The 27,054-nt window shown below is 46.7% G+C and overlaps 1 protein-coding gene across 1 annotated transcript in view; it reads right to left on the reverse strand.

The window, feature by feature from the left end:
• Window positions 1-10,377: 10,377 nt before the first annotated feature.
• HADH (hydroxyacyl-CoA dehydrogenase) overlaps window positions 10,378-27,054 on the reverse strand; it is a 50,192-nt gene continuing 33,515 nt past the window's right edge. Inside the window, exons 4-8 of the mRNA XM_058721713.1 lie at window positions 25,361-25,487; window positions 21,940-22,029; window positions 18,066-18,138; window positions 12,199-12,315; window positions 10,378-11,230 (exon numbers count right to left, since the gene is read on the reverse strand). Coding sequence (XP_058577696.1) covers window positions 11,112-11,230; window positions 12,199-12,315; window positions 18,066-18,138; window positions 21,940-22,029; window positions 25,361-25,487 — 526 coding nt within the window. The 3' untranslated portion in view covers window positions 10,378-11,111. The remainder of the gene's footprint in view (window positions 11,231-12,198; window positions 12,316-18,065; window positions 18,139-21,939; window positions 22,030-25,360; window positions 25,488-27,054) is intronic.

Genomic DNA, 27,054 nt, shown 5'->3' on the forward strand with positions numbered 1-27,054 from the left:
CGTGTCCTTTTTTTTTAAAAAAAAAAAAAAAAGTTCCTAACAATCACAGCTGGTAATGGCGAACTAAATCCATGGGCCAGGCCCAACCTGGCCTCGCCACATCAGAGGGGCGCCTTCCCCTGCCTCCAAGTCGTGCAGTCCTCGAAGGTATTTGGACGGCTTGGACCCCACTTCCTCCTCTCCCAGGTGTAGACATAAATCGGGGCCAGTGCGAAGAAGACTGTCCCCAGGATTTGGATGGGAGTGACTCTCTTCCTCCCTCAGCGCCTCAGACAGCCACCTGGGCCCCAGCCGTCAGCAGGCCTGGGGTCATTTTCCATCATCAGAGCTCCGCAGTCCTCAAACTGGGCACCCCAAATCGAGGTGTCCCTGTGCCCCCACTCTTGTCTCGAAAGCCAACATTTTCCCAGGTTTCAGTTTGTATTCCATAATCTTCCCTTAAGCTTTTCTTAGGCTGGTCTGTAAGTTGGTATCTGATTTAGCAAAAGCTACATACATTTTCAGTTAAAAAAAATCAGTATTTCGTGGCTCTGCATCCCTTGAACCAGTTTGAGAACCATTGATCCCACCGGCCTGACTGAAATCTCTTGCTGAAGTTGTAGCCAGTCTCCGTTCCCAACCCCCAGCACAGCTGGGGAACAGCTGGCCCCACACTTGCATTCACCCTGCACGGACCGCGCTTGAAGACTGCCATTAAGTCACCGGCCCGTTTCTCTCCTCCCGCGAAGCGATCCGACTCCTTCCACCTTTCATCATCGGCCCTTTAATCATCTTCATTACTGTCCTCTGGAGCCTCTCCAGCTCCTCCTCAGTTAGTCCCAGACGCGAAACCAACCGGGGAGAACTCTATTCTGTTCAGGAGACGGACTTGTTACAAAGTTTTCAGACTCCTTTGAAAACCATCTGAGTTTTCTTAAGGTTCAGGAACCAAATGCCCTAAAGCTGCCATTCATGCTCTTCCTGGGAGTTCACTAGAAAATCCAAACACAAACGGTGTAGGAGGGGGTAGTGAAGTGTTACTTTTAGGGGGAGCTGGGCCGGGGGCCTTATGCCAACACGGTGACTGAGAAGGAAACTAGCAACAGTCTGTTCACCCAGTACGAGCCGGGATCCGAGGCTGGGAACAAGACCCACCAAAGCCCACTCTGGCCCTCTCTCCGGTGGTTCCTTTATGTTTTTATGACAGAAAAGATGAGTAAACGGTGATGAGGAAATGGACTGTTTGGGTCCTCCGAGTCAGATATTCCTTCCACCAACTTGATTCCCTCCTAGTTCTCTATGTTCCTTCCAGAATAACCTGTTTCTCCCAGATATCACGGCTGCCCCAGCGTGGTGCTCGTTCCTGGCCCACTCTGCCAAACCCTTCTGCAAGCAGCACTTTGGGCAAGGCGAGTCGGGAGTCTTCGAGAGGTGCAGCCCGACGGAAGCCACCCTGGGGCATCTGTGGGCAGAGGGACGCGCCTCCGGCTCTTTCTGTGTTTCATCTGGGAGTGATTCAGCTCCATTCCCTGCAAGCTCAGAGCCGAACTGTGTGCCAAGAGGAGGAGGACGGGTCAGCCTCTCTGGGAGCCCAGCCTTCCTCTGAGGTCACAGCTGGCATCCTGGTCCTTAAGATGGGGTGTTTGAAACTCCTAGTTGTAGTTGGTTTGGTTGCTAAGGTTGCTGGCAAGGATCTGTCGAGCTGTTCGAAGGGGCCTTTGAACTGTTTCATGACTACAGCTGTCCTAAGTACAGTAATTTTTTCCCCCAGAGTTTGGTCTAAGGCAGCAACAACATGGAAACCTCTAATCAAGGGCCTGTGAGCAATAACAAGATGTCTGTGTGGCTTTCCTTCTGAAAGAGAAAAATCCTGAGGGGCTAATGCGTGGTTCTGACAGAAAAGAGAAACTTAAATGTTCCACACGACATAGTAGTTGTTCTACAAATTACGTTTACTACTCCTGCCACAGGGTATTATCTTTCATACACAGAAACCTGGGGAATGTCAAGAGCTGCCCTGTGAAACCTAGCTTCTCATTTCTGATAAAGTGTTAATATCCAAACGATACAGAGAACTCTGTAGGAAAAAAAACAAAAACAAAAACAAAAACCAAACACTCTGATTAAAAAATGGGCAGAAGATCTGAACAGGCATTTTCTAGAGAGGACGTGCAGATGGCCAACAAGTCCATGAAAAGGTGCTCCACGTCCCTAATCATCAGGGGGACACAAATCAAACCGCAATGAAAGATCACCTCACACCTGTTAGAATGCCTGTTCTCAAAAAGATAAGAAGTAAATGTTGGAAAGGACGTGAGCCCTTGGGCACTGGCGGTGGGAAGGTGAATTGGTGCGGCCACCGTGGAAAACAGTGTGGAATTTCCTCAAGAAATCAAAAGAACTACCATATCCAGCAATTCCATTTCTGGGTGTTTATCCAAAGACAACAAAAACGCTAATTCAAAAAAACACATGCGCCCCCATACTCGACACGGCACTATTTACAGTGACCAAGATATGAAAGCAACCGATGTATCCATCTATGGATAAATGTGTAAAGAAAATACAGTATAATATACACAATGGAATACTATTAAGCCATAAGAAAAAATGAAATCCTGGCATTTGCAACAACTTGGCTGGAACTTGGGGGCATTATGCTAACTGAAGCCAGACCCAGACCAAATACTGCCTGGTCTCACTTATATGTGGAATCTAAAACAAAACAAAAAGAGCTCATTGATACAGACTGGTGGCTGCCTGAGGGGGGAGGTGGCAAGACATGAGTGAAGAGGGTCAAAAGGCACAAACTTCCAGTTATAATAGAAGTCCTGGGATAGTATGGTGACTATAGTTAATAATACTGTATTGCATATTGGAGAGTTGCTAAGAGAACCAGAAAAAAATCTTGTGACTATAGTGATGATGTGAACTATGCTTGTGGCGATCATTCCACAGTCTATACAAATATTGAATCCTACTATACACACGCACATAATACATGTTCATTATACCTCACAAAAAAAAAACAAAAAAAAAAACAAAAAAAACCAAACCTACCTAACTTCTAGGAATACATACATTACACCAAAATCTGAACTGTGAAACTGAATAGTTCGACCTCAGTTAAGCATTTTAATACTAAAAGAAAGACGTGATTCCAAATGTATTATGGACAAAACTAAGATCATTGGTGTTGGCCATCACCTAGCAGGTACCATTTTGCTTTTTTTTTTTTTTTTTTAAGTTTATTTATTTACTTTGAGAGAGAGAGAATCCCAAGCAGGCTCCGCACTGTCAGCGTAAAGCCGGACGTGGGGCTCGAACTCACAAGCCGTTGAGATCATGACCTGAGCCGAAATCTAGAGCCCCCAGGCATCCCAGCAGATAACCCTTTTGGAAGCTGCTGTTCTAACCCACAGCCCTCCACTGGGAAAACCTCCATGATCTCGCTCTGCAACTAGGAGTTGTTGAGACAGGGAAGGAAGGGTGCACCAAGAGAGAGAGACAGAGCACGAGCAGGAGAGGGGCAGAGACAGAGGGAGACACAGCATCCAAAGCAGGCTCCAGGCTCTGAGGTGTCAGCACAGAGCCCAATGCGGGGCTTGAACTCAGGAACGGTGAGATCATGACCCAGGCCAAAGGAGGACACTTAACCAACTGAGCCACCCAGGCACCCCGAGAGAGCTGCTACTTCAGATAAACATTGCTGGCATGAATCAACCTAAGGAAAACTTTGTACCTGTTAGGTAATCTAGAATTTACAACTTTTAGTAAAACTTGAAGATGTTAACTGAAAACTGGCTGTTGCCCTTGTTGAAGAAGTAATGCTGATGCTTGTTGCCAGCAGGCCTATGGGCGGCAGTAATCTGGTATTAAAGATACAAATTGGGGGCACCTGGGTGGCTCAGTCGGTTAAGTATCTGACTTTGGCTCAGGTCTCGATCTCATGGTTCATGGGTTCCAGCCCCACGTCGGGCTCTGTGCAGAGCTTGCTTGGGATTCTCTCTGCCACCCCCCGACTTGTGCGTGTGTCCTCTCTCAAAATAAATAAACTTTAAAAAAAAAAAAAAAAAAAAAAAGACGGTGGATGTGCTCACTGAATACATTCTTCCTGAACACCCGCCAGTGGACTATACCCTAGAAAAATGGTTTCATGCTCTGTAAGACTGTCCTGCATCTGGATGTGTTCTCCTGTACAAGCGTCCTCTCCCTGAATGGTAATTTGTAGTTTTTTTCCTTTCCTTTGTTCTCAGGTGTGGACACACACTGATAAATGTGATAACTTATCTCAACTTCCGGTTCCCTCAACTTTCTTCCCGGGTTAACAAAGGAAGGGAAATGGAGGGAGTGCGGACCACAGCGGCTCCCTCGGGCAAAGTATGTAGGTGACCTCTCAGATGTTGCCCTGAGGGGTGTTTTAATCCGGAAAGGCCCTTTTGCAAACAGCCAGACCAAGTGTTCTTGCAGCTGTATTATGTGCGATGTGACCGTACTCACGGCAAGAAGACAGGTCTTACATTAGGAAGGAGGTGGCCCGGTGGGGAAAGCCCGGGTTTGGAGTCACACAGAGGGGAACAACGTCCACCTCCACCACTGCCCGGCACTGTGCACCCAGGCCCTCCAAGCACACTGGCTCCTGGGCTGCACGAAGAGGTGACTGACCTCCCAGAGGTAGGGGGAACGGGAAACGAGACAGCCGCCTGGCCCAAACACAGGAAATGGCTAAGAAACGCATTTCCCCTTGAGTTGTCTTGTAATTTGTTACTAAACATGTTTTGTCCAGTATAAAATATGTTGTCTTTTTATCACCTATAGCCACAGAAGATATAAATCTATTTCTTCTGCCCATGGAAGCAGTTGGTAACCAGGACTAACCAGTCTGTTTTGGACCAAAGATCAAGAAAATACTTATACAAAAAGGGCAGGATCTGGATTGTCCTAGATCTACACCGATGTGTTCATTTGACATTTCTCTTTATCATAGCCTGAGAGGTTACCAGCTAAATTAAGTAAGTTTCTGCTCTCCATTAAATGAATGGAAGAAATCAGTAGGAAATGTGTTATTTGCCAGATGGAATGAGAACACTGCATCCAAGTAGCACACTTAATCTCACACCTGTTTTATGATCATAGTGGAATTCGTAGATGACTCCTTTTCTTTTCTGTCTTTAACTTGTCTCAGCATTTGAACTCAGCAGAATCACTGAATTATGTTCTGTGCTGTAATGATATTTTCTCCCATGGAAAGAAGGTGTGAGGCAACCAAAGTAAAACAGAGTCCCACAAATTGGCCTATTTGTTGTCCCAGGTCTTTTTTTTTTTTTTTTTTTTTTTTAAAGTAAGTAATCTCTACACCCACCGTGGGGCTCAAACTCACGACCCGGAGACGAAGAGTTTCGCGCTTCCCCGACTGTGCCAGCCCGGCACCCCTGTCATTACAGGCCTCTTCAGTTCAGATACACATGCTCGATCAGAGAAGGGTAACCGGTTTTACAATCTAACTTGCCCCCCAGGCCCAGCTCTGGAGATGCCCCGCAGTGCTCACAAAGCCGGGCCTGTACGGTGCTCACCCGGGGGGCTGCAAAAGCCCCAAAGTGCCTGGTGAACAGTGTCGTTTGTTTCCCACATGCCAGCATCTGGCAGGTGCCGCGCCTGCTCCAATTCAAAGACTCCAGTAAGCTGGGGCTGTTCTCTCTTCGGTGGCTGGTCTGAGGGAACACAAAGTGTCCAGGCAGCCCTCGCAAAAAGGGACCCGTTTCTCATGAGTTCTCAACCTGAATTATCATGGCCACTCCAACCTTAGTCTGAGACTTTAGGATGACGGTCTCTATTCTCTCCTTCAGGCTTTCCACCCTACAACAGCGTCTCTGTCAGCAGGCTGGGGAATTTCCAGGAGTCCGCATCAGGGACCCCTGAGCGCAGAGGCCCAAGGGGCTCACTGGGGAGCAGGGAGGGGCCTGCAAACGACGGGTCCCGGGAGCGAGGTGTGCTGTCCCTCACTGGCCTCTCAGCCTTCGGGAGCAGCCCACGTTAATAAAAGGACACTATGAACCAGTTCTCTGTCCCAGCAGAAGGCAACCCTCAGCACACACAAGACTTAACAAGAAAGGAGGACAACCGAGAAAATCAATACACAAGCATTAATGACCCACCATAGGCCTAGGCCTGCCAGCTGTGGCAGAATCCACCCTGAGACTGGGTGCTGATGGGGAGATGTCCCCTGGACCTGCCCACACACCCGTGGTTCTCAGACTAGGACATGTGTGCAGATAAGCTCAAGCTTCTGCAGGCCACACGGACTTCAAGGGGCAGGGGCAGGAGCAGCCCTCCGCCATTCCCCCACCGCGGGCATCACGTATCAGCCTCACACCAGTGAAGCAAGAGCGTCTCCTGTGTGGGAGCAGCTGAGGGCAGACCACCTGTTCCCCAGGGTTCCAACCAGAGGGCTGGGCAGCACCGGACAGTGGCTTCCCACTCCGCCTGCCTGGCCCACCACAAGCCCACGTGGAGGTGGGAGCCATTGCTCTGCCCCCTCACCCTTCTCTAGAACCTTAACACGGAGGCTAAAAAGCTCTGGAAATCTGAAGTATATGCCCAAACCTCCATGCAGCTCCAGAGTGAGGCACTGAGGGCTCAGCCCTTCAAACTGCCCCAAGCAGAAAATTTACTTCAAACACTGTCTTCCTCCCCAGGTAGTAGTTTTTTGGAGCCTTCCGTTTCCGGTGTTCGAAACCTGGTATGTGAGTCCAGTGGCTGTTTATGAGGAGGCAGCAGGAGGCACTTCTTATTCCAGGGTTTTCTGCTCTCATACCCGCTAGCCCAAGAAAAGCCTACATACTCTGCTGGAATATTCCAGTAAGTGCATCTACAGAAATGAGGCTGAGGTGTCACACTGATACAGCCAGAAGGCAAATACCCACCCCACTCAGGTTACGTAAGTAAAGCACAGAGGAGCTGAGCATCAGAACCCAAGTCTGTGGAATCCCCAAGCCCTTGGTTTTAATCGTTTATACTAATTCCGCAACAGATACAGTTGGTGAGACCCACATTCCGACACGCAGCCTCTCTCCTCGTTAAGGCCCGCATCGTTAACTTGCCGTGCTGCAAGGGGGCTCTGCCTCGACCAGCTCCATTACGGTCAGATGGAGTTCAGTTCTTCCCCTGTTCATACACCACCACTTCTCGACCCCATGTGTTAGAAAACTTCCCTCCTGTGCACTTGCTTTTTTCCTGGGGCCTTAAGTCATTCACAGTCTATGGCTTATACAGTAAAAGAGGACTTACCTGAGTGGCAGGCACCTCTTCCAATTCACCGAACGCTTCCCTGCGTTCTCCTCTCTGTTAGCCCTGACCAGTGCCTCTCCGAAAGCCTGGAAAGCCCTTCCGGAGCAGGTGAGGGTGGAGTATGGAGCGCTGGGTCTTTGTGCCCAGGTGGCAACAGCTTAACTTCCAAGGCTCTTTCATGAGTCTTGGGTGTGTTCTCAATCTTCGGCTCTCTCCCCACAGGTGTAAAATGTTTAGGACTCTGTAAGCCTAGAGGTTTCTAGGAGCCCGTCCTTCCAAAGCGGGCAGAGAGGAGGGAGGTGGGTCACAATTAGCCTATTCTGCTGTGCAGAGTGCTCAGCACCTGCATCCATCATCCCATTCGTTCCTCAACAACCTTGCAAGACAAGTTCCATCATTTTGCCCATTACCATATACACTAACAAGACGAATACCGCATCCCCCGCCCCCACCAGGTTACACAGGTAAAGCAGAGAAGAGCCGAGCACTAGAACCCAAGTGTGTTTAACCCCAAAGCCCATGGTATTTATTAATCACTTAATACTGATTATTAATTCTGCACCAGATAAAGCACTGAATAGAAATGGTATCAGTGATGGGATTTTTCTGTCTTCCAGTAGTTGAAATCTGTTCTGCCACAGACCAATTTTAAAAACAGAATTTACACAACCAAATGCGCTGAGCATACAGCAATGCTTCCATTGTTCAAAGCATTTTTTAGATTGCTATTTATGTAGCATCAATGCCTATTTCCAAGAAAATTAGTCCCACAAAATTACAGCCGCAGCTTGTACTTCTGGTAGACTTAATTGGTTCCTTAGGTTGAAATGTTAGGGGGATTAAAATCGAGGGGAGAGAAGACAAAAGCTGGTTTCAAATGTGTGAAAAGTGTAACTCACAAACCAAGAGAGAAAACATAATTAGCATGTGTCGTATAAGCCGTGACTTACATGTTAGTCCTGCCGTCTCCAGTGATTAGTGGTTGAGCCTCCAATGTGCTTCTGAAAGCTGACATGTTAAAGAGTCAGAAAACTTATTGTGTAACAGCACCCAGTGGGGATCGTCTGGTGTACCACCAGATTTCTATATAGAAGTTGCTCAGTTCCCAGATCGGGTCCCACCTTACCACCATCCCTCACCATTTAACCATCCTCGCATTGGAAATCTACCTTAGGATTGATGTCAAAAGGCGTTAGCCAACCGTTTTCCCCCGAGAAACTATTATTAACAGTGAATCTTACAGATACTAAAGAGCGACAGTTTTTATTTTACAAAGACCTCTTCAATAAGGACCAAAACCGTTCTTCAGAGAACTCCATCCTGCTAAGCACAACTGAAGCCCAGGGTGACGGCTAAGCTCACAGGCTCAGCCTTTTTTCGGCAAGCCATTTCATCAATTGTGTGATTTTCTTTTTAATCTCAGATGTTCGTTTCTTTAAAACATTTATTTTAAGTAGGCTCCATGCCCAATGTGGGGCTCGAACTCATGACCCTGAGATCAAGAGTGGCACGCTCCACCAAGTGGGCCAGCTAGGCACCCCTCAGATGTTCATTTCTGTTCTAAGAATAAAAATAGCCTAGGAAGCAGTACAGGAGGGAAGGGGGAGAAAAAGTGTCCTCTGGACCCAAACCCTGGGTAGCTACTTTCTAGATCCCATCAGAGATCGCTGCTTGCCGTCTGGAGGAAGGTCCAGATCTGGGGGGCGAGAAGGAACAGCAGCAGCGAGGCCGCCCTCTCTCCTGCACACGTGCTGCCAAGCAGCAGAGGTCACACATGATCCCCCGGGCTCTTGCTAGGGCTCAGTTTGTAACCACGGGTGCGGCAAACAGGTGGCGGGCCCATGCTGGGAAGCAGAGGGCCGGAGGAGGCATTCCTTCTCTGCGGGGTCTGGGTGGGAAGCGGCTAGGCCAGCCGGACACACAGAGACGAGGAGACCCAGACCCAGACAGCTGCCCCTGCCTTCCATGTGCCAGAGGACGTTCAAAACTCCTTCCCGGTCCCAAACCTGACGTATGCGACAGGGTTTCGGAAAATGATAAAAGAATGTTCGGAGGCCAAGCTTTCTTTTTGGTAGGCTAAACGTGCACTTAAAAACCTCGGCCAAAAAAAAAGACCACCGCGACCCCCAGCCTCACATCCTGGCAGGGGGTGATAGTCATACCACCTAGTTCTCTCTTTCCTGGAATTCAATGGTTGAGAGAGAGCCCTGCCATCTCCAGGAGGAGGGCCCCTGTCCTCCGGGCAATGCAGTCAGAGCAAGAAGGAAATAAAGTCTCCTCCTCAGCCCAGGGCTCACATCGAAGGTCAAGAACCAGCCTGAGAGTGAGCAGGGGCCGTGAGACCACAAGGGTAACTTCAGTGATGGAAAGGGTGGTGGCGTCAACAGGTGTTTCCTTTTTCTCGTTAGGAAACGTTCTAGAAGAATAACCTAAAAGTTTCCTAAACCAGGTTCTATGTGTGGTAGAAATGCATGTAACGTATTTACTTATTTTCCCATTATGTGCTACAGTTAGCTTCAGTAAAAAAAAAAAAAAAAAAAAAAAAAAAAAAAATTAATAAGCTCTCTTTTTATCAACCATGAACTGGAGGGGGGAAAAGAATCTCTCAACCATTAACATCGTGACCCAGGACACCAAACGAGGATGAGCATTCTGGGGACAGTCCTGTTTTGAAAGTCTGGATTTGAGATTTTCAATCTTGCTATTTTGTTCTAATCTGGACCTGCTACCTTGGGCACATCACTTAAGTTCTCTCTTTTCTGAAGCCACTGGACTTCAGGGTTTCTGATGTCTTTCCAGCTTTAAAATTCTATCTTGGAAGACACTTTCTCAAGCCAATGATTAAAAGAAGCTTATGTTACACTGTTTCTCTTTGTTGGCAAAGAAGAAACAGATGTTTCTAAAAAACTGTTTTCTGTGGCCTTATTATTGCTTTACTGGTAAGAAATCTGGAGTGACAGCCGCAGGCAGGTCATACGTAAATGCCTTCTCTGGCCACTCCTTCCCCACCGCTGCCACTTTAAAGAATAACAACAGGCCAAAGAAGATGGGGCATAGTTTTTGCCTAAATTACCAACCCTTACTTTTGTAGCCATTCAAGCATGTTACGACTTTAAAATTATACACACGTTTATTTCAATTCAAATTTTCACCGATTAAAAGATTGCATTTTATTAGAATCAATTTACAGGCAGTTTGCAGCAACGATTTCTCCTGGGGGAAAAAAAAGAGACAGACAGTAATCATTCAGACTTTGGATGTGAATGAAACCTCTTCCTGCAAACACATGGAGGTATTCCCACAATCCAACAGGATGAGCTGAATAAAGACGTGACATCTTATGCCCAAAACGTAGGGTAGGGCCTGAAGCTGCAGGTAGCACACGTCCTCATAAAGGCAGGATGCAGGTGCCGCTCAGCACAGCATTCACAGGCACAGCACACACGTGTCCAGTGGCTCGTTCCTCTCCCACGTGGCAGTGATGAACACAGCACGCACTGGGAGAAAGTGCTGTCCCTTTTCCAAAGTGAATGAATCCAGGCAACTCTTTATGAAAATGATAAGGTTCGAAAGAAATGTTTGCTCCAAGGCACCCAGGGTATAAAGCTTTTTAGAAAATACACAGAAATGAACAGACTAAGAAAGGGAATTAGTTCTCAATGAAGAAATCTGCTATTATTAGAACTAGTGTAAATCATTACTCCAGATAGAGGACAATCAAAATGCACACGGAACAGCCTGTGCTGTGTGAGGGAACATCCGACAAAGAACATTCCCACGGGCACTTGGGGGAGCCGCTGGTAGGTGCTCACGGGGGTTCTTCCCGGAGCCAGAGAAGCTGTGCCTCACTTGTATTTGTAATACCCTTCTCCGGTCTTCTTGCCAAGCTTGTTCTCAGCTACCAGCTTATTCAAGGACGGGCTGGGCTGAAACAAGGGGTTCTTTGCATCCATTTCATGCCACCCTATTGAGAGGAAGAGAAAGGGCTTAGGACGAAGCGCTGAGTTTATTTTTACATCGCAGCATTCCCAGGGCAAGTCTGGGGAAAAGGGTCCCTACTCTTATGTGGGCGAGCCCTGAGGCCACCACAGCAGAGGCAGGAGGCAGGCTGCCCTGAGGGGGCCGTATGAGCCCTGAAGCGGACGGACGAGAGAGTGCCCCAGCTAGCTCTACCCCAGCCCGTCCGCCTCCCCCGTCTCTTCCTGGAAATTGCTAATGCCAGCGGTCCAAAAACAAAACCAGAACCAGTTATTCTGCTGGTTGGACCCCTCAGTGGCACAGAGAAACAACTGGAATGCATGTTAAAAATCTGAATTTGCTGCCACTGGTATTTTGCATCCTCATAAAATACAAAGTTCATGCTCGGTTAGAAGCGTCCTCGCTCCCAGCAAATACTTAAGTATTCTTTGTGAAACTTGGGAGCATGAGCTCCACTCAGCTTCAGTAGCCCAGTTTAGTAATTATCTTTACCATGTCCTCAGAGCCCCTCCAGTAAACTAGATACATTATTATCTTTACATGGCTGTGTAACTCCGTTGCAGTGGAGGTTACCCAAATCAGCATTTATGACACAATGACACGGCGTACCAATGTGAGTTTCCTGGCTGTGATACTGTACTGTGGAACCATTAGAGGAAACTGGGGAAGGGGCACACAGGGCCTGCCTGTGCTAAATTTGAAACTTCCTGCGAATCTATAATTGTGTCAAAATGAAAAGTAAAAAAAAAAAGTTACCCTGTGAGGAGGCACTAGGCAGTCACATTTTTCCTTTTCCTGTCATCTTTTAACTTGACTCTTTAAGCTGGTGGGGCAGAACTTTGGAAGGTCTAAGACCCCTTATAATTTCTGTTTTAAATAGGCATTATAATTCATAGTTGCAAGAGACTACCTCAACTGAAGTAGAGACAGACGACAGAGAATTCCAATTCCTACCGTCAATGATGAACTTCGTAGTATCCAGGCCCACGTAATCGAGAAGCTCAAATGGGCCCATGGGGTACCCAGCCCCCAGCTTCATCGCGGTGTCGATGTCTTCCTTGGATGCATCACCTAAGAATAAGAGGGCAGCCCTTGTTGATCAGTAAATACGATCAGTAAATTTACATGATGTAAATTTACACATTCAAAGCACATCCAGAGTCAGGATTTGCGGCTACAGGAAGATTTCATCTCAGAGGTATATGCCAAATAGATGGCAAGATTTCCAAAGCTATTCCACCAAGCTATTCTGGGAGGTGAATTCTAGAGCACTGCTACGTGGTTCATGGAGACAGAAGGCCCTGGTGGCCTGGAAACATTACTTATTTCTAATGGATTGGGATTTTCCAACTCTGGAATAATTTACTACACCATTTAAAGCTAGAGCATAATTTTATTGATAAATGGACTTTTTTTTTTAAAGTTTACTTATTTTTGACAGAGAGAGAGAGACAGAGACAGAGCATGAGTGGGGGAGGGGCAGAGAGAGGGAGACAGAATCCGAAGCAGGCTCCAGGCTCTGAGCTGCCAGCACAGAGCCCGATGTGGGGCTCGAACTCACAGACCACGAGATCATGACCTGAGCCGAAGTCAGATGCTCGACCGACTAAAACACCCATGCGCCCCAATAAGTGGACTTTTTTAAAATAGAAAAGAACTAAGCTTTATATTGTTATGTGTATTGTATGCATATTTTTTCTTTTCCAGCTTTCTTGGTTTTACAAGTGATGAGTACTTCTTTACACCCACATCAACGCTTTAGTCAAAATGAAGTTTAAAAAGAAGCCCAAATCGGATTTAGAATTGCCAAAGCAAGTTTAAAAGTGTGTTTAGTAGAATAAGACAAGAGCCAGGGCGCTTTTTCGCTGGAATTTTACCCTTAATGATGGTCTTTGGGCCACAAGAAGCCTTTGAGAGAACTTGTCCCTTTTATCCAAAATCAGGAATGGGAACGGTCTGTAACATGTGACCATCTAGAATTCTGTTCCAAAGCATAAAGAAATAGCCAATTACAGCAAAGCTAAGTAAAAGGAGAAACAAGTTAAAATACTCAAGGAGGATCTCCTACCTAAATATTTAAGATTTTGAGGTGTGAAGAATAGGAACTACTTAAACATCTATAAAGACTATTTTTTAAAAAGCATATGAAGTACTAATGCCAAAGGAATTCGAGACAGTTCAAGGTGATTAAATTCCAACCGACTACTTCTTACGGGTGACATTATTAATGCTTCGGTAATTACTCAACCAGAGGATGCTAAGAATCACAATGTGAGTTTCAGGCCATAAAAAGGCAAAAAGAACAGAAATCATTACATACACTAGTTTCAGGCAGCATCCTTCATTCATTCAACTTTTATTTGTATCAGTTATGCACCAGGCACCAGAGACTTGGAATGGGACGGAGAGGAAACAAGACAGGTACTCAAGCACTCCTGATACAGTGGGAGGACTCAGATGTGTAAACCAAATGTCCCACCAGGCCAGTGCTGAAGGTTCACGAAGAGCCACACCTCTGTGTGGGAAAAGGTGGAGAGATTTACTCGGAATGCCTACGTGTCATCAAAACGCACCACTGAGGCCCAGGTCCTGAAGGATGAAGAGAATCCCAAGGGATGAGTAGGCAGGAAGGGCATGCCAGGCAGAAGGAACAGCATGTACAAAGGACAAATGAGCAGGGACATAGCAGCTGAGAAGTGGATTCTGCTCAGAGGATTTTATCAGACCCCGAGGCTTCTATGGCGTTAGACACAGAGTGCTAAACGAGGGCCCAGCACACTCTCTCCCTGGGCTTGGTACCCTCCCTCCTCCAACACCTGACATGTGCTTGGCTCAACCCCTTACTTCCAGCAGGCCTCCTCTGCTCAGGTGTCACCTCATCCGAACGCCCTGTCCCCTCCCTGCATATAAACTAGCAACTGTAAGAACTCCAGGCTAGGACTCCCACCATTCTCTTCACTTTATCTTTCTCCGTGATTACTGGTCACAATGTAACACGGTATCAACTGGTACATTTACTGTGGCCTATCTACCCTCACTAGCATATAGGCTCCTGGGGACAGAAATTTCATAGCCTAATAGTTCCAACTTACCTAAAGCCATTTAATCATATCTATATTCAAGGACAGATAATGAACTCTTGAGACAATTCTGTAATTCCAGATTCAGAGACTCACTTGAAGACTTTTATTTCAAAAAATACTACGAAGATACAGCATATCAAAGAAAAAATCTAAACAGTGTTACCAAGTTGGCAACTCTAAAATTCCGAGTAATACAGAGCAAAAGAGGCAAAAAGAAAAGAGGGAGAAATAAAACACAGATTGGTGTGCCAAGTGGGAGTTAAATACAGCACTGTGTTTTAGGCCAATAATTCCTAAACTTGTTTGTAGAAACAAGCACTTTGCTAAGAATCTGACCCTTGCCCCAAATAAAACGCACATACACACAAAACTTTGCATCAGTGTCAGGAGGGGCCTCCCTACCTCTCCCCAGTTAAGAGCCCCTAACTCTAGACAAGACAACAAAGAAAAACTTCCTCAGTGAACTCCCAGACTTCTGCAAGGCAGCGGCGGCGGGGACCAGGGACTTGCCCCGACATGTTTCTTCTGTTGGCTCATCACCACCACCTACCGACCATTCTTGGCATTCACAACAAAGTGCGGTGGGGGGGTGGGGGGAGGGGGGGAAGGCGGTGCGGAGCAGCACCCAGGATCAGAAATCCCACACAGCCGCCATTCCTCTCTTCATCAACAGCCACCTAAGTGCCTGTCCTATACAAGCACTTTGGGGCCTATGAAGATGAGGAACATCCTAGATACTGCAGTACTGCAGCAAAAAAGAGTGTAGCAACAAAGGAAGACATGTGCCCTGCCACAGGGAAGAGAACGGCAACCACCCCGAGGGAGAGCCAAAGGGTAAGAAGAGTTAAAGAAACACAGGTTGTGTCCAGCTTGGAGCAGTGAGGATGGGACCTTCTGATGGAACGTGGGAGTCACGTACATGGTGAGGGCAGCAGGGGCAGAGGAGGAGGTGAGAGCAGGTTTCCTGGCAAGGGAACTATATATATTTAGTAGTCTACAACAGAAACACTGAGTAAGTCTTGAGCAGAGGAAAAGCAGTGAGCAGGATGTCACATGGTGACTGGCTAGGACTGGTGAAGACTAGGACTTCCCAGGGCCTGCCACCAGCACTGCCTTCCCGGAGGAGTTAACCATCTGGCCCCAGCACCCTGCCAGAGCTACCTGGGACCTGTAGGAGTGGGCATTTGACAGGTATGACTGTCTGCTCCTGGGTGCCAGACTGCTCAAAGATCTAGAGACAAAGCCCTGGCCCACAGGGACAAGGTGACCGACTACACCAACCAGGCCTCAGCTACAGTGTGAGCAAACGGGAGCCACACAGAGGACAGAAGCCAAAGGACCGAGAAAGAAGGCCCAAAGAAGCAGCCAGGAGGCTGAGCACATCAGTAGTGGTGAGGGGACAGTGAAGTGCTCCTAGGGGTCACGGGGAGCTGGCGAGAAGTATGGGTGCAGGGCCCCCAGCATTCCAAGAGGTGCTCAGTTGCCCCGGAGGCCCGAGTGGTGACTCTGCTCTAATGCCAACACATCCTCCTGACGGGCCCCTACCGCTGTGGCATAGCACACACACCCCAGGTCGGTGGTATTTATCATGGACCAAATGTGCGTGTCCCCCAGAATTCACATGTGGAAACCCAGCCCCTGACGTGATAGTAACAGAGGTGGGCCTCTGGCAGGTGATCAGGATTAGGTGAGGTCATGAGGGTGGAGCCCGAGGATGGCATGAGAGCCTGTGAAGCCGAGGATGGCAGGAGAGCTGGTTTCCTCTTCCTGCTCCCCACCACATGAAAATACAATGAGAAGTCAGCAGCGTGCAGCCCAGGGAAGGGCCCTCACCAGAACCCCACCATCTGGAACCCTGGCCTTGGACTTCCAGCCTCCACAACTGTGAGAAATAAACGTCTGTTGTTTATATGCCACCCAGTCTGTGCTATTTGTGATACGGGAGCCCCAAATGACTAGGACGGTGTTGTACAGAGAAACTCTCCCCAGAGAGGTTTGGAAAAGGCTGGGCTAAACAAAGTCACGAGTGTCTTCACTGCACAACTCTGCTGCTGGACCCTGACACTCCCCCGGCTATGTGGGGGCAGGTCCGGCATGCAGCGTCTCCTCACCCTCCTGGACAACATGACAAATGAGTATCATCGTGACAGATGAGAGAGGAAGAATCCAAGACAGCTTCAGGTTTCAAAGTAGAAGTGATGCAGTCCAGCCAGCTGCTCAGTGCACTGTGCGGGCACACGGAGACACGGTGGGGGGTGGCAGCTAAGCACCCTGCTCAGTGCACCAGAAGAGGGGGCAGCAGCGTGGGGCACGGGGACATGGTAAGGAGCCTGAGGTGTGTGACACATGGACCCCAGACATGACCCCAGACGTGACCCCAGCTGCTCTGGCTCACAGACCCCAAGCAGCCGTGGGGAATGGGGCAAAGGGGCGAGCAGTGCTGGGCTGCTGTGGGCAGCACCATGGGCAGTCTAAGAACACATCCCCCTGGGGTCGGACCCCTTTCCGGCTTCACCTCACAGGTGGCATGTGATAGGGAGGGTCACAGGGCCCACTGCCAGTGCGAGGGGAGCAAAGACCAGAAAATGCCTCTTAACTTACAATCAGATACAAGGTATATCTGAAAATATATCAAAGTGACAGTATGTTTTGGTGGGGGAAAAAAAAAAAACCCCATTAAGAGATAGATTACCCACATGCTACATTCTAAAACATTACATTAAAAAAAAAAAAAAAAAACCTGCCTTTCAAAGTAGGGTAAAACACTTCACGCATTCTTTGAGGTGTAATTAGGCATATTTGTTGATAGATAAACACAGAAGTGTTGGTTTGATCTTGGAGCAAGTGTGGCAAATGCTTCCATAAAACAGAGAAAAGTTTTAATATTTAAAGCAGATTTTGAGGAAGCAAATGTGCTTTCATCTCTCTGGAAGAGCTGGTGTAAATATTTTGTTTCAAAAATGACATTCTCAAAGAGTGAGCATTTGTGAATGAAGTAACTGAAAACAATTACACTTGCTTTTTATCCAGTCCTATTAAGGCCTATTTGCCTCAGAAGCAGACATGATTGTTACCTCTCCAGAAGTGTGGTGGAGAAGCTAGGCAGGAGGCTGAATGCCATTTTATAACCTTGGACTATGTCCTGAGTTTTATATTTCTACAACAGGGGAAATCATTCTTCGTCAATCAACAAGTATTGAGAAAAGCATTTTAGACCATTCTTAAGGTTTAAAAAAAAAAATGCATCGCGGCATCATTTACTAAGGATGGGGAAGGTTCTTATAAACAGTCGTTGTCACTTACCTCCCACCACCTGTCACACTGTCACAAATTTTAGAACTTTAAGGAACTTTAAAGGTCCCCTAGCCCAGTGATTTTTACAGTATTATTACTATTATTATTATTATTATTATTATTATTATTATAAGCAGGAAACCGTTTCATCAAAAGCAGAGATTTAGGATATAAATCCAGGCTGGCCACACACTTGCTCTGGCTGAGACTGTAAGGGGCGGGGGTCGGTTCCAGGGCCACATCTCAGAGGCTCAGAGGCCTCATAGGGAACCCAGGAGGCCCAGGGAGCACTATGACAAAGGTCCTAGCATCCAGGGTGAGGCTGGTTCACAAAGCTAAAAAACAGAGGCTCCTCCCACACTGTGTGTGGCCCAGCCTTTCCTACAGGGCCTGCTTGAGCACTCCCAGTGAGCAGGTGCCCCCAGCCTGGATTAGGACAGCTACCTCGTTCATGCAGCCTGATCGCTTCCATGAGGTATGGCACCAGGAGACGGTTCACAATGAACCCAGGAGTGTCCTGTTTTAGGAGAGAAAAATAAAAGACAAGGGAATTTTCACTGAACTTAATCTTTTGTGAAGTCACCAAATTGCCCCTTCTCCCTGTGCATTGTATCACCCACATTTATCAAGCTCTGCATTTTCAAAATGTGTTTCAAAATACCGGCACAGCCCTATTGCTATCATACATAATAATATATCCAACAATTATAATACTTGAAAAAACATTCAAACCTAGATGCCCCCACTGCAGGAATAAAGGCAGACAGAGGCAGATAGGTCACTGGAAAAAACACAGCTTTGAAGGCAGGCAGATCTGGGTTCAAGTTTTAGTAGTTCCTGACTTTGTGACATGCTGAAATCAGTTTCATCATTTGTGAAATGGGAGTAATAATTTCCACAAGTTGTGAAGATAAATCAGAAAACACTAGCATGCTGTGCACATGGCTCTATACTCAAATAGGAGGGAGCCCTTTACTCCTCTCCTCTCCCACATCCCTTGCAGGAATCTAGAGAAGGTGTGCTCCCATCTTGAACAACCCTCACAGGAGCACTGCTTCCCGGGATCCCTGGAGCCATTCTTGGGCTACTCAGGATTTTCTTGTGCACCAGTGTATGGAACATGGCAGCTGAGCTGGGGACAGGTGCTGGGACAGACAAGCAGATGCCCTGACACCCGCTGGCCTTTCATGGCCCCTGTATCCGGGATGACCCTCTTGCACTGCACACCTCTTTCATCCACTTGCTCCGCATTCACATTAATCATCTCTCCTGGAGGCCTACTGTGGGATTTGATTCCACCTACTGATCTCTTTGGGGAACCGTGGGGCAGGTTGGGGTAGTAATTTTTTCGGTGGTATTTATGTAAAGCTGATTTCCACTAAGTAAATGATGTAATTTTTTTTTTAATATATGAGGTTTATTGTCAAACTGGTTTCCATACAACACCCAGTGCTCGTCCCAAAAGATGCCCTCTTCAATACCCATCACCCACCCTCCCCTCCCTCCCACCCCCATCAACCCTCAGTTTGTTCTCAGTTTTTAAGAGTCTCTTATGCTTTGGCTCTCTCCCACTCTAACCTTTTTTTTTTTTTTTTTTTCGTTCCCTCCCAGTAAATGGTGTCATTTTAACAAAAGGCTGTGATGTTCCTGCAGACAGAAATCCTCACTCTAGCCCTGGGCCTTGGGTACCATTTCTAGCACACACTAGGTACTCCATAAAGGTCTGAATGAAAGATGGCCTGCCTCCTGCATTACTCTTATAGCTAACCTGACTGCATGCTGTGTAAGCCAGGCAATAAAGCCATAGGATGTGTACCTCCTTTTACTCTCTACTACCCCAGTCCCCATTGGAACAAAGAAATGAACAAACAGCTTTATCAGTGTATCCACAGTTATATTAATGAAATGATGCTGACTTTATAACTAGGGCGAAAGTGCTTTTCAACTTCAAAAAGTTTATCGCAAAAACTGAAGCCGTGGTATATGAAGCACACATACACAAGGTTAGAAGTCGGAAGTACTCTGGGGAAAACATCTACTCCAATTATAATACATGGAGCTTTATACAAAGTTAATATCCACATAATGGGCGCACAGAGCTCAATAACCAAAAAGTGCTAAAATTCACAAAATATTCACACTTACTAGTAACCAAAGAAGTACTCATTATAATACAATAGCATTTTGCAAATAAGATTATCGGCAAGGGTTTTTTTTCCCCATAATACTAATATTCAATGCCGGTGATGATTCAGACACATACACTCTCACGGTATTGTTATGTCAACTAGAATGTAAAGAGACATAGTCCCTTAATAAAGTAATTTAATTTTATGTAATTGTATACCTTAGACTTCTCATGCTCATTTATAAATGTACTTTGTTTACTTGCTATGTGCCAGTACTTTAAAAATATTAATCCATTTATTCCTGATAATAACCCTGTGAGACAAGCACTGTTACTACCTTTACAGGGAGAGGACACTGAGGCAGAGCTAGGTTAAGGAACTTGCCAGAGGGTATACGGCTAACAAGTGCCAGAGCCAGGATCTGAACCCAGTCATGCTGGCTCCAGAGTCCACAGCCTGAACCTTTTTACACCACACTCTCCTCACAAAGTTTCACTATAAAGAAAGACACACTTCCAGGTGCATCAAGGTCATTCTGCTATTTTGGGTGTTGGTCTACTGCAGTCCTGCAGGCCACACCCAGCCCACAGCCTGCTTCTGTACAGTCTCACTGCAGCACTGGCCCTCGTGCCCACTTGTACTCTCTGCTTACGCCCCCCTTCCAACAACAGAGCCAGGTAGTTACAACAGAGACTGTATATTGACATCTGGCCCTCTACAGAGAAGTCTGCTGACCCTTGTTCTTTGTGGCTGCCTTATATTGTATGGATGCTTCACTGAGAGCCTGAATAACTGACCAGAAAGCTTTCAGGTATCACCTGGGGAAAGAGCTCTGAAATGACATAACAGGGGCAATTTTATTCCTACCTCCGCACCTGCTGTGGCCACTCCAATGGAAGAATGGATCATCACTCTCCACAAATTAATGATTATGCTGCTAAAGATAATCACTGGCTGTCCCTGAACTTCCACGTTCTTATCCAGCTTTTGACTTGCTACATATCAATGTTCTAACACCGTTACTACTTTCTGCCACTAACAAAGCATAAACCAGGAAGAAAGTGCAACTGTAACATCTGATGGTTGCTGTGATTTTTTTAAAAATCCACACAATTTAAAACAAAACAAAACAAAGAATGAGTGTTTAAAAACAAGATTCTGTAATAACAGTCCTGGATTAGGGGGACTACACATGAGTCCGCTCTCTCAGGCAACGGGGTCCACATCGACAGATGGCTTATTCAGATGATTCATGAACGATAGGAGTTTTCATAGGTTACTACAATTCTGTGACTTCAAACTGGAGAATATTTTAGAAAGGAAAAGCATACTGTAAGAAGAACCACAATGATAGAAAACTTTCAGGTCAGAAAAGTAGACACATGCTTGTAAAAATCTGTAATGGTATGACACAGCCGCCAATCTAGAAAAACTGTCAAGCCACACAGAAGTGTAGCCCTAAGTTTTGGGAGGACTGAAGAGGAATGGCAGCAAATGGAGACTGAAGGAAATCAAAACAAAGTAGGCGACAGCAGCTGGGGTAATTTCACATATAATAACTGAATATCTCAAGAAGGGAAAAAAGCCCAGAGGCATGCTTCCCACTCGGCCATGCTTTTTAATGAAAAACAAGACACAAGACACGAGACAAAACCACAACACCGCATCCCTACATCCCTGAGAAACAGCTTCCTTCACACTACCTAGGGGAGTGGGCTCTTCCTCTCTCATCACATTCCTAACCACCTGTCGTGTTCTTTCACCACGTGAAGCGCTGGTTTTCAGTTCGGGATGCAGGATGCATGTGGCTACCTGGCTGTGCCTCAAACACAGGCTCCTGGGCTCCCCTGAGCCCGCAGGGGCTAAAGCCAATAGGGTAACAGAAACCATTTATGGAAACACAGCAACTCGTCAACAAAGGCCAAGACCCAGAGAGAAGTTTTCTATTCAGCTGAAGCTCTGGCTCCATTCAGACCTCAAACTATCTACCTCATGGCCTTGGGCAAGGCTTAGGAGTCTGGCTCCCCTGTTGGCAAACTAGAAAAGAGCCCCAGCTTGCTCTCTGCAGCCCACAGACAGACCTGTCGTTAAGAGTTCCCCAGCTTTCACATCTTTCTACAGAAGAATTCCACCCCAATAAGTCAGTTCTGAGGAAAACCATCCCCCTTCCGAAGGTACCTATACCCTACCTTACAAGAAACAGGATGCTTTCCCAGGGCTTTGCTGAAGTCTATCAGAGATTCAACTGTCTTCTGGCTGGTCATTGGTGTCTTTATGACCTGGAAATGCAAAGCAGAGAATTATGACCAGAGAGTTAGCAAACAACTGCAGTAGAACGACTCAGGGAGACATTGATGTTAAATGTCTACACACAAGGTGGCAAAGTAATTTGGGTTACAGAATAGAAGGATCTCAAGTCAGAAACAAAGAGTTTAGCAAAATGTTCACCTTAAGACAGTGAAGTACCACACAGAATGTACAAAATCAAGGCTTAAAATATATATGTGTAGGGGTGCCCAGGTGGCTCAGTCAATTAAGCATCCAACTTCAGCTCAGGTCATGATCTCGTAGTTCATGAGTTCGAACCCCACATTGGGCTCCCTGGTGACTGTGCAGAGCCTGCTTTGGATCCTCTGTCTCCCTCTCTCTCTGCCCACCCCCCTGTCAAAAATAAAAATAAAGGATTAAAAAAAATTTTTTTCTTAAACAAAAATATAAACGTGTATGTGTGTAGGAGAGTTTTACAGACTTTGTCCCTGTGAAAGACCTGGGTTCGAATCCCCATCACACCATGCTGGCTCTGTGACCCTGGGCAAGTTTCTCGAAAGGACACTGAATTCACTCTATGAGCTCAAGGAGTTGAGGTCAGGCGACAATGGAATTAGATTAGGAGGAAAAACATTAAGTGCAGCTCCTAGGAGGTATAAAGTGCTCAGTAAATGCTGGCTTTTGTTACTCTTTTAATTGCTACTGTCGGTTACTTCAGGGAGGTGGGCGGAAGTCTCCGGAATAGAAGAACTGCCCTTAAAGTACTCTGCCTGGAGTACCACTTTCTCTCAGTCTGGATGAGGAGGGTGTGCCCCTGCCCCAGGAGAGCACAGTCACAGGTCTCTCTGACTCTAAGATGAGTATCCCACCCCCAGCAGTCCACCCTCTCCCACAGGCACCCCAAAGCCCACCGGCTTCTTTCGCATCAGAACAGGCTCATCCCACAGAGGAAAGTCTTCATTTCCAGCAAACAGGGGCCCAAAGCTGGGCCTGCCTCCTGATAGGCCCTGGGCCCATGAGGTGCCGTGCCAGGGGTACGACCACCACCCCACTCACAGTGGCCTGGCCCTCCAGGAGGTGGTACCAAGCACCATGCCGGGCAGTCAGCCCCCAGGACACATTTAGAGAATTCACCTGTCAGGAACTAGATTTTGGCAAACAGAGAGAGACCTAGGTTAATTTATTTAAATGCCAGTTAAGGAACTTCAACAAAAGTCAAAGCAAACAGGCTTGGCTTCTACATTAGACCCTTTATATGAGGTCAGACAACTCCGTCAGCCCCCGCGCCTCACCTCTCTACTATGCAACGGGGTAATGATACTTGACACATCATCCATCTTGTAAGAGGCTGTGTGGCTTAATGAGCTAGTATCTGTGCAGGATGAAAGGTGCTCTACAAATGAAGAGAATCATCATCGTCCACGTTTAATGTGATCACAGCTTGGGGTGTGGTGGTATGTTAGGACACTAAGGGAAGTAAAGGAGTAGCACAGAAAAAAGCACCACGAAGATGGGGAGGAGGGATGGGATGAGATGGGCCAGAGGTCTGCTCTGCAAACACCATAAATCAAACAGCACCAAGAGTTATTCAAAATGAAGTGGGAAAAGGTCTCCAACAGAACCCCATAGATTGAACTAGGACAAAGGTTGCTAATTATAGAGTTTCAAACATAATTTGCCGGTTTAAAAGGAGGATGCATATTTAACCACCCATTCAACAAACAGCAATGTGCTATAGATATTCTGCTTATAGTTCCAATATAGACTGGAAAAAATATATACACACATATATAAGTCCAGTCCCAAGTAACGAAGAGCTGCTCAACTCAGGATATGATTCATTTTCATGCTCACCACCAGCAACACATATGCAAACACCCAAGAATAAAAAAATGAATAAAGAGCACTTTTAGAAAACATTTTCTAGAAAATGGTAACATTTGCTAAGCATTGGCTGTTAACAACAAATGTGCTACGTTTCCAAATACATAGATGGACATTATTAGATAAATGCAGTTGAAAACAGCATTATTACTGTTTGAAGTAAATCTATAAAATGTGTCTTTATCTCCAAAACACATGTACTGATACAGTAACTAAAGACAGTAATTAGATCCTAAGCACTGAAATGCTGAAAATCCATTCTGTCTCTTTGCTCTTTTCTGCATAAGGATAAACGAAGTTTCTTTCATTCCCCCCTCCCCTCCAATCCTTAACTTCTTCAAAAACAGCCAAAGTGGGAGTACACTGGAAGAAGCTGAGAAGCAACGTTAGCGTTAGCGGAACGGATAAATTCCTATGGCAGATGGGTCAAGAGCTGTCTAACCACAAGGAAATCTATAGTCATCACTCAACTAGAGGCAAAAGCTTACGAGGGGTGGGGGTGGGGGCGGGGGCATGCAGGATGAAGGAGGGAAAGCGCTGGGAGGAGAAAGCAGACCCTGAGACTCTCCCAGGGAGCCCCGGAAACCTCCCCCCACCCAGGTCTGCCTGGCTCCACATCCCCCACACTTCGCACGACAATAACTCTTCAGCCTCAGAACAAATGCTTAATAGCGCTGCTCCTCAGACCCCGTAATTAGCCCCCTGTAAAAGGCAAGCTGCCACATTTCAGGTGCAAAGTGTCTATTGTGACTTGTCTCCAGGTACCCAAGTCTCCAGGCAAACAAGCAGAAGCAGCCCAAACAGGATCACTGAGGGCCCACTCCCCTCCATCTCAAGGGTCTGTGGTCAGGAGGTTCAGGCTACCGGGGAGCTGCTTTAATAGCTGTGATCAAAACACATGGGAGGTGTGCCTCATCTGAGGACAATACCAAGGCCCTGTTACCTGGGCCAGAATTCACCTCAGGAATGGTGGACAAGGTGGTACACCAGCTCCTGTGTAAAACCAGGCTAATAAAATTCCATTTACAGCCTGGAGCAAACTGACCCCACTGAGACAGTATAGACACATGTGGCTCTGCCCTCTGTGGTCTCATCAAGTCCGTGAGTGGTCTTTGGTGCTGTCTTCCCAGCCAGATGCCTCTCTCTGCACTACCCATCAAATATGGCACAAGTAAGTACATGACACTTCACAAAGCTAGCAGCCCTTCTGGCCATCACTGGTCAGAACACCGGGCTGCAAAGGAACAAAGCACAACAGCCTTCCTAGATATTAGGTGCTCTTTCCTCTTCTGGCTCTGGAAGGACAGACTGCGGCCAGAGAAACTCAAGCACAAAGACCATCTTCCGCCCTCCCATTCATATCCACCCAGAGCAATCCCCGGTAGCAGCCAGGGTATGAGGCAGAGAGCAGGGCTGGGAGAGCCGGCAGAGCCAGCAGACACGCGTGAGCCCACTGACCTCCACAAGCTTCATCATGGGCACTGGGTTGAAGAAATGGAGCCCGGCGAATCGGTCCTGTCTTGTGGTGGCATTGGCTATGTCTGTGATGTGCAGAGAGGAAGTGTTGCTGGCAAAGATTGTGTGTCTGTGGAGAGAAAGATGGCGGAGTGTCGGAATGAGTCCCATCTCTGGAAACAAAGAGGACTGCTCTGGGTGCGACTGCACAAGGCGACTGCCTGCTGTCCCGATCTATCGTCCTGATCCCTGGACGAAGTCAGGGAGATCTTTATCCAGGAAGCTGAAATCAAGTGACCAGTTTCATTCAAATTCTGAAATTTAAAATTAGGTAATTTAAAAGCTACCTGTTCCAAAGGTATATCTAGTCTTTACCAATCTTTCATTAATTTTAGGGAGAAACATTTCTCTACTTTCACTAGTTACTTTTCATGATATGCAGGAAAAAAGGAGGCTACTACTTAACCTCAGTCACAAAATGAAACCTAAATGAGCACAGACTAATGAAAGAAAGGATGCATCACAGACTCTCAAAATAAACAAAAAAATTGTAAAGAAACACCTGAATCCTCAATGAGAAACATCAGATGAAACAGATGAGAAACATTAACTAAGATCTTTTCCCCTCAAGTTAAAAGCTTTAATTTTCCACTTAAAGGGAATTAAAATGCAAACAGAAGAAAACCAACATGGTCCAAAAAATGTTTTAAAGTTACACGGGTAGGTCTGGGGAAGGAAGGAAACATGTACATTGTAAACATAGTTCTAAGTATTGTGCTTATAAAATCTCCTCAAACAGCAGTACCATCTTTTTTGTGTGTTGTATAATATTAATTTTTAAGAATCCATATTTATTTAAACCAAATTCAGTTTTTAAAGACCACAGTAAAGTGGGGTGCCAAAGGTATTCCAGAGAAATCTTCAAACAAAGACTTCTAGGCTTTCCTACAGCACCACCTTGTGGGTAGACATACGTAAAACTGCCTAATACTATTTAGAACCATAATGGCCTGGTCAGTGCATGAAGGAGAGGGGTCCCTTACTGACCAGACTGGGGTGGGGGTGCGGGGGGTGGGGTGGGCAGTGTAGCCTACCCAAAAGGAAAACTAAATCTGCTTGAAATCAGAGGTGAATGGGAGAGGAGGGGACAGGAGAAGAAACATGAGTGTGGCTGCACTGCAGCACTGTTAGGCTGCACGCCAGGAACCACAGCAGCAGGGCCACCGCAATCCAAGGCTGTGCTAGCAGGGGCTGTTATCCTCATAACGCGGAGCCTGTTTATAGCACGACTTGAAGGGCAACTTGTCTGCAAAAGGGAGAAATGAAGGCATACTGGAGGGCACATTTCATTAAAGGAGCCCAATCCCGAGTGTCTCCCATCCAAGGCTCTCCCAGCATGTATTTGACCAGAAGGGGAAGACACCTCTTCCTCACACACCTCTCCCAGTAGGACTGGGCCAGCTCTGCTCCTATCAGCTCTCACACTGCCCTCCTTCCACACAAATACTGTGTGTGGACAGATTAAACATACAGGGTTGCCTTATCTTCCACAAAAAAGTACACCCTCACCATTTTCCCTGAAACACTTGACTCTTGGACAGTCTTTGGTTTTTCCCTAACACTCAGGTACCCAAAAAACTACTTTTCTCTTAAATGTACTTAACAGAAAATCAGTAGCAAACATGATGATCATTAGC

The sequence above is a fragment of the Neofelis nebulosa genome, chromosome 3, assembly GCF_028018385.1.
Source record: "Neofelis nebulosa isolate mNeoNeb1 chromosome 3, mNeoNeb1.pri, whole genome shotgun sequence".
Lineage (NCBI taxonomy): Eukaryota > Metazoa > Chordata > Mammalia > Carnivora > Felidae > Neofelis > Neofelis nebulosa.